At 51.0% G+C, this 13,821-nt stretch overlaps 1 protein-coding gene across 1 annotated transcript in view; it reads right to left on the bottom strand.

Annotated features, from left to right (window-relative positions):
• LOC140428786 (complement C3-like) overlaps positions 1 to 13,821 on the bottom strand; it is a 163,479-nt gene that overhangs the window by 70,799 nt on the left and 78,859 nt on the right. The window contains exon 6 of the mRNA XM_072515475.1: positions 6,206 to 6,288. Within this exon, the coding sequence (XP_072371576.1) occupies positions 6,206 to 6,288 (83 nt within the window). The remainder of the gene's footprint in view (positions 1 to 6,205; positions 6,289 to 13,821) is intronic.

Below are 13,821 nucleotides of genomic sequence, written 5' to 3'. Positions count from 1 at the left end.
CCAACTCCGGGCCCTACACGACAGCCTTTGTCACCCGGGGGTCACTCGATTGTACCAGCTGGTCAAAGCTCGCAATCTGTCCTTCTCCGTCGAGGAAGTAAGGACAGTCACCAGGGACTGCCAGGTCTGTGCGGAGTGCAAGCCGCACTTCTACCGGCCGGACCGTGCGCGCCTGGTGAAGCCTTCCCGCCCCTTTGAACTCCTCAGCGTGGATTTCAAAGGGCCCCTCGCCTCCACCGACCGTAACACGTACATTCTCCGTGTGGTCGATGAGTACTCCAGATTCCCCTTCGCCATCCCATGCCCCGATATGACGTCTGCCACCGTCATCAAGGCCCTCAGCACTATCTTCGCCCTGTTCAGTTTCCCCGCCTACATCCACAGTGACAGGGGATCCTCATTCATGAGCGATGAGCTGCGTCAGCTCCTGCTCAGCAGGGGTATAGCCTCCAGCAGGATGACCAGCTACAACCCCCGGGGAAACGGGCGAGTAGAATGGGCGAATGGGACGGTTTGGAGGGCCATCCAGCTGGCCCTATGGTCCAGGATCCTCCCAGCCTCTCGCTGGCAGGAAGTCCTCCCTGACGCTCTACGCTCCATCCGGTCACTCTTGTGCACCGCCACTAATAACACGCCTCATGAACGTGTTTTCACCTTCCCCAGGAAGTCCACATCCGGTGTGTCGCTCCCTACTTGGCTCGCAGCTCCAGGACCGGTCCTTCGCCGTAGGCACGTCCGACTCCACAAGGCGGACCCCTTGGTGGACAGGGTACACCTAGAATTTATCATAGAATTTACAATGCAGAAGGAGGCCATTCGGCCCATCGAGTCTGCACCTGCTCTTGGAAAGAGCACCCTACCCAAGGTCCACGCTTCCACCCTATCCCCATAACCCAGGAACCTCACCCAACACTAAGGGCAATTTTGGACACGAAGGGCAATTTATCATGGCCAATCCACCTAACCTGCACATCTTTGGACTGTGGGAGGAAACCGGAGCACCCGGAGGAAACCCACGCACACACGGGGAGGATGTGCAGACTCCGCACAGACAGTGACCCAAGCCGGAATCGAACCTGGGACCCTGGAGCTGTGAAGCAATTGTGCTAACCACTATGCTACCGTACCTGCTCCACACCAACCCTCAATATGTCTACGTTGAGTTCCCTGACGGCCACCAAGATACTGTCTCACTCAGGGACCTGGCACCGTCAGGTTCCACCCCAACACACACCCCCACCAATGCGCCCCCCCCCCACCTCCCACCGCACTGCCAATATTGACCCCACCAGAGCACCACCCCCCTCCCCTTTTCCGCACAAGAGGACGAAGAGGACTTCTGCACGCTCCCGGAGTTCCCCGATGACTGGCTAGCATCAGCACCGCCACCACCGCCATCGGTGCCACCTCCACCACCGCCAGCACCGACTTCGCCGCCACCGTTACGCCACTCCCAACAAAACACCAAAGCACCAGACCGGCTGAACATTTGACGGACTCCGGACCGTCAACATGGACTTTTCTTTCCCTACTGAAGTGTTGGGTACTCTGACACACAGACGAACCAACACGGTTGCGAATGGTCCAAGCACTTTTATTTCATTGAACTATAAACATAGTAAACTCTGGTATTCAGCACATGGTGAACCTCTGAATGGCTGGCAATGTGGTCTGTGCCCTGAGTTCTCTCCTGCTTGAGTGCCCAGGAAGTGTTGTGTTCCCTGCTTTGTACTGTGTATGCTCTTGTCTGTGATTGGCTGTCGTGTTGTGTGTGTTGATTGGTCCGTTGATCTGTCCATCATTACCTGTGTGTGTATGTGCTGTGATGTTCCCATGAATATCATGACACCTACCACTGTACATAATTGCACTAATTGTATATAGTTTCACGTCACCCCCGCCGGACTCATTTTTAACAGGGGGTGAATGTGGTGAACCACTGTAATAGGAGATGTAAGGTAGGACCTGCACTACAGGTTCACCGGTAGCCCCTGCCGGCTGGCTCCGCCCAGGGAGATCTGTATAAATATGCATGACCTCCAGTGCCCTGCCATTTCGCCAGCTGCAGCAGGAGGCCACGCATCTGACTGTAATAAAGCCACAGTTGTACCCAACTTTAGTCTTTGTGCAATTGATCATGCATCAGGCCTAAAGGAGCCCCTGGGGGGGGGGGGGGGCGGTCGGCCGTCACCGGTGGGGGGCTGTCCCTGGGCTGGGGGCTCAGTTCCCATAGTTCCAACATGTCACCCCCCAGGTCATGCATACCCATACCAGTGAAAACCTCAGCTTCTGCCCATCCCACTGAATACCCCCAGGACAGAGCCGCGTCCGTGGTAATGTGGTGAAAGTCACTTTAACCCCCACTGATCGTGCCGGTCTCTGTCCACACAACTGAAGGCTATCGCTAATAGGGAATTGGCAATTTTAGTACTTTACAGTTCTCAAGTGGATTTGCGTAGGTAGATGTGCCATATCGCAGGTGGGTGTGACTGCCTAGCATCCTAATCAGACTGTGAGGCCTGGACACTGGAGACTGCACAACCGCAGGGGCAGCAGCCAACAATCGAACACCCAAGAACTGGGCCACAGCACTCAGGATACCTCCGCGACCAGAGGGTGGGTGCGTGGATCGGGGGGGGGGGGGATACCTGAGTCTGGCCCCAGTGCTGCTCTTGACGGATGCCTTGGGTGCAGTGCCCAGCGGCCCCTGCTGTAGCCAGGGGTGCACATGCAGGATGGGATCCCTCAGCACAACCAGCTCATTGGATGGTACCCTGAGAGATGGCAGGGATTGAAAGGGTCTTCAGCGCCGTGAGGCAGCAATGCTAGCCACTGTGCCACCAAGCCGCCCGAGGCAGCAGTGTGAACCACTGTGCCACCGAGCTGCCTGAGGCAGCAATGCTAGCCACTGTGCCACCAAGCCGCCCGAGGCAGCAGTGTGAACCACTGTGCCACGGAGCCGCCCGAGGCAGCAGTGTGAACCACTGTGCCACCAAGCCGCCCGAGGCAGCAGTGTGAACCACTGTGCCACCAAGCAGCCTGGGGCAGCAATGCTAGCCACTGTGCCACCAAGCCGCCCGAGACAGCAGTGTGAACCACTGTGCCACCAAGCAGCCTGGGGCAGCAATGCTAGCCACTGTGCCACCAAGCCGCCCGAGGCAGCAGTGTTAACCACTGTGCCACCAAGCCGCCCGAGGCAGCAATGCTAGGCACTGTGCCACCAAGCCGCCCGAGGCAGCAGTGTGAACCACTGTGCCACCGAGCTGCCCGAGGCTGCAGTGTGAACCACTGTGCCACCAAGCCGCCCGAGGCTGCAGTGTGAACCACTGTGCCACCAAGCCGCCCGAGGCAGCAGTGTTAACCACTGTGCCACCAAGCCGCCCGAGGCAGCAATGCTAGGCACTGTGCCACCAAGCCGCCCGAGGCAGCAGTGTTAACCTCTGTGCCACCAAGCCGCCCGAGGCAGCAGTGTTAACCTCTGTGCCACCAAGCCGCCCGAGGCAGCAGTGTTAACCTCTGTGCCACCAAGCCGCCCGAGGCAGCAGTGTTAACCTCTGTGCCACCAAGCCGCCCGAGGCAGCAGTGTGAACCACTGTGCCACCAAGCCGCCCGAGGCAGCAGTGTTAACCTCTGTGCCACCAAGCCGCCCGAGGCAGCAGTGTTAACCTCTGTGCCACCAAGCCGCCCGAGGCAGCAGTGTTAACCACTGTGCCACCAAGCCGCTCGAGGCAGCAGTGTGAACCACTGTGCCACCAAGCTGCCTGAGGCAGCAGTGTTAACCACTGTGCCACCAAGCCGCCCGAGGCAGCAGTGTTAACCACTGTGCCACCAAGCCGCCCGAGGCAGCAGTGTTAACCACTGTGCCACCAAGCTGCCTGAGGCAGCAGTGTTAACCACTGTGCCACCAAGCCGCCCGAGGCAGCAGTGTGAACCACTGTGCCACCGAGCTGCCTGAGGCAGCAGTGTTAACCACTGTGCCACCAAGCAGCCCGAGGCAGCAGTGTGAACCACTGTGCCACCGAGCTGCCTGAGGCAGCAATGCTAGCCACTGTGCCACCGAGCCGCCCGAGGCAGCAGTGTGAACCACTGTGCCACCAAGCAGCCTGGGGCAGCAATGCTAGCCACTGTGCCACCGAGCTGCCTGAGGCAGCAGTGTGAACCACTGTGCCACCGAGCTGCCTGAGGCAGCAATGCTAGCCACTGTGCCACCGAGCCGCCCGAGGCAGCAGTGTGAACCACTGTGCCACCGAGCTGCCTGAGGCAGCAATGCTAGCCACTGTGCCACCGAGCTGCCTGAGGCAGCAATGCTAGCCACTGTGCCACCGAGCTGCCTGAGGCAGCAGTGTTAACCACTGTGCCACCGAGCCGCCCGAGGCAGCAGTGTGAACCTCTGTGCCACCGAGCTGCCTGAGGCAGCAGTGTGAACCACTGTGCCACCGAGCTGCCTGAGGCAGCAATGCTAGCCACTGTGCCACCGAGCCGCCCGAGGCAGCAGTGTGAACCACTGTGCCACCGAGCTGCCTGAGGCAGCAATGCTAGCCACTGTGCCACCGAGCTGCCTGAGGCAGCAATGCTAGCCACTGTGCCACCAAGCTGCCTGAGGCAGCAGTGTTAACCACTGTGCCACCGAGCCGCCCGAGGCAGCAGTGTGAACCTCTGTGCCACCGAGCTGCCTGAGGCAGCAATGCTAGCCACTGTGCCACCGAGCTGCCTGAGGCAGCAGTGTTAACCACTGTGCCACCGAGCCGCCCGAGGCAGCAGTGTGAACCACTGTGCCACCGAGCTGCCCTAGGCAGCAGTGTTAACCACTGTGCCACCGAGCTGCCTGAGGCAGCAGTGTGAACCACTGTGCCACCAAGCAGCCTGGGGCAGCAATGTGAACCACTGTGCCACCGAGCTGCCCGAGGCAGCAGTGTGAACCACTGTGCCACCAAGCCGCCCGAGGCAGCAGTGTGAACCACTGTGCCACCATGCTGCCCCAGTTGCTGTCACACCCTCCTATCCTTGGCCATTTCCAAGCCAAAAGACCGTATCCTAAGGGGTGCGGCCGCCTCCTGAAGCAAGGTAACTCTCGTCCTGCCTTTTGTGTTGCAGTGTCCACAGCTCAGCCTCCAGCTCATTGACTCTAAGCAGTCGCAGACATTTAATGCTTGCCCTGGCTAACACCAGTATCCACGAGCTCCTACATGCTACAGCATTGACACATCACCTGTCCTGCCATACATATGAGCTTTAATGAACTAGTTAATTATTTTATTCAATTATTTATTTTATTTTCAATTTTTATTAATTTTCTCACAAATTCCAGTACGAGGGCAGCAATGCACTGCTGTCTCACAGCTCCAGGAACCTGGGTTTGAACCTAAATTTGGCTGACTGTGTGGAGTTTGCACATTCTCCCCAAGTCTGTGTGGGTTTCCTCCAGGTGCTCCGGTTTCCTCCCACAGTCCAAAGATGTGCAGGTTGGGTGGATTGGCCATGCTAAATTGCCGCTTAGTGTCCAAAAGGTTAGGTGGGGTTACAGGGATAGGGCAGGGGAGTGGGCCAGGGTGGGGGTGTTCTTTCGGAGGGCTGGTGCAGACTTGATGGACCGACTGGCCTCCTTTTGGAGGTATTCTATTCTATTTTACACCTTAGGAAAATAGAACTTGACCACTTATTGTATAGTCACTAAATGCTCACTAATAGCTCTTTGACAATGCCAGGCAAGAAATTCACCTATTGGAATCTAAATATACCTTTCCCAAAAATCCCAGTAATAATGGGAGAAAACTGGATTGGTAAATAGTGCCAGGGATAATTTCTTTGTGGGAAGAGTTTGGATAAAGAATGAAACCAGTTCTTATCAAAACATTTAAAATCTCCTCATGCCTGCCAGAAGTAATGAAGCAAAAACAGAAAATACTGGACAATCTCAGGTCTGACTGCATCTGTGGAGAGAGAAAAGAGCTAACGTTTCGAATCAGGATGACTCTTTGTCAAAGCTCCAAGAAGCCTGGCAAACTACCCTCACACAACAGCTGACTAATCTCCTCTTCTGATTTATGTTCTGCACCTATTTTCCTCATAAATCTACGTCAAAGCTGAAATAAGATTACAACTTCAACAGAAAATGCACAATGAAATCTTAAAACTCCAGCAAAATGTCTTTTCTCTGCCGGTATACCTGGTAAAGAGTTAATCGGCGTATCAAATTAAAACTTACCTTGCTCTGTAATTTGGAACTTACTGTTGCCCTTGTACTGGTAATATGATGAAGGACCTCCCGTTATCTCAAAGTCTCCAACCCTAGAATTAAACAAATGCGATCTGTCAGTAAATTCAAAAAGCAATCCAAATACTTTTACCAAAAAATATTTGTACATATAAGTTTGTAATTCTTCAAATGGAGGCAAGTAGAATTTAGGGAACTAGGAAGTAGATTAAAAAAACAGGACCCAGAAGGTAATAATCTCTGGATTACTTCTGGTTCCACGGCAATGCTAGAAATAGGCAGCGGAATTCTCCTTTTAGGAGACTAAGTGCTGAATCTGGGACTGAATCGCGAGTGTTCCACGTGGATGAAAGAGGTGCTAGTCCCCGATGTGATTCAGGTCCCGTTAATGGGCTAGCACCGGCGCCACGTAGAACCTCCTCAATTCCAATGCATGCAAAACCTTATCCCAGCTAAGGTGATGACATTGGTTGCACTACAGCACGCAGTTGATGGGCTGGCTGGGGCCAGAAGGTACCTAGGGGGATGGCCAGGGGGGGTGGGGGGGGAAACCCATACGACCCGTGGTGCTAAGTTCCCAGTGGTGGGCAGTCAGTGGCATGTGAAGCTGCATGACTGCTTTTCAGGCTGCGGCAATGGTGGTCCATGCCCGGCCACCCTGACCCCACGGCCCATCTGCTAGCTGCACCTCGCTACTCCTTCGGCCCTGGCAGATGCCCTTCGGCCAGCAGCACAACTGTTAGCACACTACAGCAATGTTGGATACTGTTTGTACCCCCTCCCGCGCCCTCAGCAGCCACGCCACCTGTGTCCCAATTTGAAATACCACAAGCGAACCTTGCCGTCTGTACTTCCTCCTGGCAGAGGTGGAGCACCGCAGAAGACCTAGAAAATGCTGGGTTGGTCCCCTTAATGAAATGCTGATGGCCTTTACTGTACATTTGCGTGCCCACGCCAGCATGTGGTGTAGAATGCATTCACGCCGCTGTCCTGGCACCTAGCATAGCATTCAATTTGGTGCCCAGCGCCAACCTTGATATCCAGCTAATGCCGAATTCTCCACCCAACCGTGTTTCCTGATTCTGGTGTCGGCCAAAGGACAATTCCGCCCAGGTGGTTAGTCCTGATGAATGCGGGGCTAGAGAGATGGTGCAGGAAGGAGAGCTTTACATTTCTGGAACATTGGGAACGATTTTGGGGACAGTGGGACTTGTACCTGGACCGAACTGCGACCAGTATCCTTGCAGGGAGGTTTGCTGTTGAGGAGGTTTCAAACTAACTTGGCAGAGAGGGTTGGAAGGTTCAGCAGGGAGAAATGATCAGCCAAAATTAGAAGACACGGCAAATGATTCAGGAAGGCATAGAAGTTATGAGCTAACTAGTCACAAGGGAGTTTGGCAAAATTGGATGGTATTTAGCATGGTCAATCCACCTAGTCTACACATTTTTGGGTTGTGGGGGCGAGACCCACGCAAACACAGGGAGAATATGCAAAGCCCATATGGACAGTGACCCAGGGCTGGGTCGAACCCGGGGCATAGCGCCATGAGGCAGCAGTGCTAACCACTGTGCCACTGTGCTGCCCTAATGGCAGGGTCTTTTGTGGTTTATTTGGGAGGCACAACAGAAATTGATCCCAAGGAGGAGGAAACATGAATAGAGGAGGACAAGGCAACCATGCCTGCATAAAGCAAAAGAAAAAGCATACAAAGTGGCAAAGATGAGTGGGAAGCCAGGGGATTGGGAAGCCTTTAGAAGCAAGTAGAGGATAACTAAAAATGCAGTAAGGCGGGGGGGAAGAAGATGAAATACGAGTGTAAGATAGCTAGTAATGTAGAAGAAGATGGGAAGAGGTATTTTTTCGATGTATAAAATGTAAGAGTCAGGCAAGAATGGGCATTTGACCACTGGAAAATGATGCTGGAGAAGTAGTAATGGGGAATAAATAAATGGCAGAGGAACTGAATAGGTACTTTGCATCATCAGTCGAAGACACTAGTGGCACACCAGAACTTCAAGAGTGTCAAAGGTGAATGTATTGGCCATCACAAAGGTGGAGGTTCTGGGAAAGCTGAAAGGTCTGAAGCTGGATAAATCACCTGGACCAGATGGACTACAACCAGGTTCTAATAGAGATAACTGAGGAGATTGTGGAGGCATTGGTGGTGATCTTTCAGGAATCACTGGAAGCAGGGAAGGTCTGAGAGGACTGGAAAGTAGCTAATGTAACACCACTGTTTAAAAAGGGAGGGAGACAGAAGACGGTGAATTCCAGGCTGGTTAGCCTGACTTTGGTTATTGGTGAGAATTTAGAGTCCATTATTAAGGATGAGATTGCGGAGTACTTGGAAGTGCAGATAAAATAGGGCTGAGTCAACATAGATTCGTCAATGGGAGGTCATGTCTGACAAATCTGGTTAGAATTCTTTGAGGAGGCAATGAGGAAGTTGAACAAAGGAGAGCAGTGTACATGATCTATTTGGATTTCCAGAAGGCCTTTGACAATGCCATACAGGAAGCTACTAATAAAGATAAGAGCCCATGGTGTTAGGGGCAAGGTATTGGCATGGATAGAGAATTGGTTGATTGGAAGAAGGCAGGGAGTGGGGATAAAGGGGTCTTTTTCAAATTGGCAGCTGTTGACTCTTGGTATTCCATAGGGGCACAACTAGTCACGATATCCATTAACATCTCGAAGAAGGAACTGGAAGAAGGAACTGAGGGCATTGTTGTTACGTTTGCAGATGATACAAAGATATATCGAGGGACAAGTAATGCTGAGTAAGAGAGGATGCTGCAGAAGGATTTGGGACAGGCTAGGAGAGTGGGCAAATAAGTGGCAGATGGAATACAATGTGGAAAGGTGTGAGGTTATGCACTTTGGTAGGAAGAGTAGAGGCATAGACTATTTTCTAAATGAGGAAAGGCTTCAGAAATCTGAAGCACAAAGGGATTCTCTTAAGGTTAACATGGAGGTTCAGTTGGCAGTTAGGAAGGCAGATGCAATCTTACCATTCATTTTGAGAGGGCTAGAATACAAGAGCAGGGATGTACTGCTGAGGCTGTGTAAGGCTTTGGTCAGACCCCATTTAGAATATTGTGAGCAGTTTTGGGCCCCGTATCTAAGGAAGGATGTGCTGGCCTTGGAAAGGGTCCCTGGAATGAAATGTTTGTCATATGAGGAGCGGCTGAGGACCCTGGGTCTGTACTCATAGAACATAGAACATAGAACGATACAGCGCAGTACAGGCCCTTCGGCCCACGATGTTGCACCGAAACAAAAGCCATCTAACCTACACTCGGCCATTATCATCCATATGCTTATCCAATAAACTTTTAAATGCCCTCAATGTTGGCGAGTTCACTACTGTTGCAGGTAGGGCATTCCACGGCCTCACCACTCTTTGCGTAAAGAACCTATCTCTGACCTCTGTCCTATATCTATTACCCCTCAGTTTAAAGCTATGTCCCCTCGTGCCAGCCATTTCCATCCGCGGGAGAAGGCTCTCACTGTCCACCCTATCTAACCCCCTGATCATTTTGTATGCCTCTATTAAGTCTCCTCTTAACCTTCTTCTCCCCAATGAAAACAACCTCAAGTCCATCAGCCTTTCCTCATAAGATTTTCCCTCCATACCAGGCAACATCCTGGTAAATCTCTGCACCCGCTCCAAAGCCTCCACGTCCTTCCTATAATGCGGTGACGAGAACTGTACACAATACTCCAAATGCGGCCGTACCAGAGTTTTGTACAGCTGCAACATGACCTCCTGACTCCGGAACTCAATCCCTCTACCAATAAAGGCCAACACTCCATAGGCCTTCTTCACAACCCTATCAACCTGGGTGGCAACTTTCAGGGATCTATGTACATGGACACCTAGATCCCTCTGCTCAACCACACTTCCAAGAACTTTACCATTAGCCAAATATTCCGCATTCCTGTTATTCCTTCCAAAGTGAATCACCTCACACTTCTCTACATTAAACTCCATTTGTCACCTCTCAGCCCAGCTCTGCAGCTTATCTATGTCCCTCTGTAACCTGCTACATCCTTCCACACTGTCGACAACACCATCGACTTTAGTGTCGTCTGCAAATTTACTCACCCACCCTTCTGCGCCTTCCTCTAGGTCATTGATAAAAATGACAAACAGCAACGGCCCCAGAACAGATCCTTGTGGTACGCCACTTGTAACTGAACTCCATTCTGAACATTTCCCATCAACCACCACCCTCTGTCTTCTTTCAGCTAGCCAATTTCTGATCCACATCTCTAAATCACCCTCAATCCCCAGCCTCCGTATTTTCTGCAATAGCCTACCGTGGGGAACCTTATCAAATGCTTTACTGAAATCCATATACAACACATTAACTGCTCTACCCTCGTCTACCTGTTCAGTCACCTTCTCAAAGAACTCGATAAGGTTTGCGAGGCATGACCTACCCTTCACAAAGCCATGCTGACTATCCCTGATCATATTATTCCTATCTAGATGATTATAAATCTTGTCTCTTATAATCCCCTCCAAGACTTTACCCACTACAGACGTGAGGCTCACCGGTCTATAGTTGCCGGGGTTGTCTCTGCTCCCCTTTTTGAACAAAGGGACCACATTTGCTATCCTCCAGTCCTCTGGCACTATTCCTGTAGCCAATGATGACATAAAAATCAAAGCCAAAGGTCCAGCAATCTCTTCCCTGGCCTCCCAGAGAATCCTAGGATAAATCCCATCAGGCCCCGGGGACTTATCTATTTTCAGCCTGTCCAGAATTGCCAACACCTCTTCCCTACGTACCTCAATGCCATCTATTCTAATAGCCTGGGTCTCAGCATTCTCCTCCACAACATTATCTTTTTCCTGAGTGAATACTGACGAAAAATATTCATTTAATATCTCGCCTATCTCTTCAGACTCCACACACAACTTCCCATCCCTGTCCTTGACTGGTCCTACTCTTATCCTAGTCATTCGCTTATTCCTGACATACCTATAGAAAGCTTTTGGGTTTTCCTTGCTCCTACCTGCCAAATACTTCTCATGTCCCCTCCTTGCTTGTCTTAGCTCTCTCTTTAGATCCTTCCTCGCTACCTTGTAACTATCCATCGCCCCGACTGAAACTTCACACCTCATCTTCACATAGGCCTCCTTCTTCCTCGTAACAAGAGATTCCACTTCTTTGGTAAACCACGGTTCCCTCGCTCTACGCCTTCCTCCCTGCCTGACCGGTACGTACTTATCAAGAACACGCAGTAGCTGATCCTTGAACAAGCTCCACTTATCCAGTGTGCCCAACACTTGCAGCCTACTTCTCCAACCTATCCCCCCCCCAAGTCACGTCTAATGGCATCATAATTGCCCTTCCCCCAGCTATAACTCTTGTCCTGCTGTGTATACTTATCCCTTTCCATCACTAACGTAAACATCACCGAATTGTGGTCACTGTCCCCAAAGTGCTCTCCTACCTCCAAATCCAACACCTGGCCTGGTTCCTTACCCAAAACCAAATTCAACGTGGCCTCGCCCCTTGTTGGCCTGTCAACATATTGTGTCAGGAAACCCTCCTGCACACACTGTACAAAACACGACCCATCTAATGTACTCGAACTATATCTTTTCCAGTCAATATTTGGAAAGTTAAAGTCTCCCATAATAACTACCCTGTTACTTTCGCTCTTCTCCAGGATCATCCTCGCCATCCTTTCCTCTACATCCCGAGAACTATTTGGAGGCCTATAGAAAACTCCCAATAGGGTGACCTCTCCTTTCCTGTTTCTAACCTCAGCCCATACTACCTCGGAAGATGAGTCCCCATCTAGCATCCTCTCCGCCACCGTAATACTGCCCTTGACTAGCAGCGCCACACCTCCCCCTCTTTTGCCTCCTTCTCTGAGCTTACTAAAACACCTAAACCCCAGAACCTGTAACATCCATTCCTGTCCCTGCTCTATCCATGTCTCCGAAATGGCCACAACATCGAAGTCCCAGGTACCAACCCATGCTGCCAGTTCCCCTACCTTATTTCATATACTCCTGGCATTGAAGTAGACACACTTCAAACCACCTACCTGAACACTGGCCCCCTCCTGCGACGTCAAATCTGTGCTCCTGACCTCTATACTCTCATTCTCCCGTACCCTAAAACTACAATCCAGGTTCCCATGCCCCTGCTGCATTAGTTTAAACCCCCCCAAAGAGCACTAACAAATCTCCCCCCCAGGATATTTGTGCCCCTCAGGTTCAGATGTAGACCATCCTGTGTGTAGAGGTCCCACCTTCCCCAGAAAGAGCCCCAGTTATCCAGAAATCTGAATTCCTCCCGCCTGCACCATCCCTGTAGCCACGTGTTTAATTGCTCTCTCTCTCCCTATTCCTCATCTCATTATCACATGGCACAGGCAACAACCCAGAGATAACAACTCTGTTTGTTCTAGTTCTGAGCTTCCATCCTAGCTCCCTGAAAGCCTGCCTGACATCCTTGTCCCCTTTCCTACCTATGTCGTTAGTGCCAATGTGGACAACGACTTGGGGCTGCTCCCCCTCCCCCTTAAGGACCCGGAAAACTCGGTGGAGTTTAGAAGGATAAAAGGGTATCTCATTGAAACTTACAGAATACTGAGAGGCCTAGATAGAGTGGACATGGAGAGGATGTTTCCACTATGTGGAAGGGAAATTAACATAAATGAAATACTGCTGAAATATTCTGGTTTCAGTCTTATTATGAAAACACATTGTCCTCTGAAAGATAACTAAGCCAAGGGCAAGAACATATGTACTACGTATTTCATCGTACATACTTTCCAAGGTCTATTTAATATAAACATGCCTGTTTACTTCAGATTATAAAAACATGCTGTCTTCAATCGAATCTCAGAGTGCGGTGCCCTGGCTTTGCAGCTAGAACACTCTCTCTCCGCAAATATATTTGTGTAAATACATTTCCTTAAATCGAACCTCGAGGAATTTGTCTTTATTATGATTTCCACGACAGATTGGCGTAGTCGTTGCAGTTTCCCTAATTTAATGGGAAGTGAACCCCGAAACAAATCTCTAAATAGGACTCTCTCAGCTGAAAGGGAGAGAGCCATAGTGCGACCCCAGCTGAAAGAAGGGTCAGCAGCTTGGCAGCCTTAATTACTGGCCAGTGACTCATGCTAGGAGAGTTACCTTAATTAATAAATTAATGATAGCTGCATGGGAAGAAAAAGGTGCCTTAAGGACTAGAATTGAAAAAAAAGACTTCGAGGTTCGTGAAAGGATAAATACTGGTGTGCGCTCCCTGTAGTATTTGTAAATGATTTCCGTGGTCGTTGTTATATGTATGTTCTGAAGTATTTTTCAGAAGGAACGATGAGCAATAAACTCGACGTCTCCTCACAGGTCGTCCTGAAGCCTTGGTAAAGACATCCGGAACGAGGAAGAAGGTGAACTCCTTAAAGAGGACAGATAAGGGAGTCAAAATGAGTAAGAAAATGAAAAATCACAATCGTAAAGCAACGGAGTGAGATCGGAAAACCCATATGTCCCGCATAGGAATCTAATGAAGCTGACCCCCCTCTCGGGAAAAAAAACAGGGGAGTAAAGGTAAATAGAAGATTAAGGTAA

The sequence above is a fragment of the Scyliorhinus torazame genome, chromosome 8 (assembly GCF_047496885.1).
Source record: "Scyliorhinus torazame isolate Kashiwa2021f chromosome 8, sScyTor2.1, whole genome shotgun sequence".
NCBI classification, from domain to species: Eukaryota; Metazoa; Chordata; class Chondrichthyes; order Carcharhiniformes; family Scyliorhinidae; genus Scyliorhinus; species Scyliorhinus torazame.
This window is presented reverse-complemented; position numbering and strand designations above follow the sequence as displayed.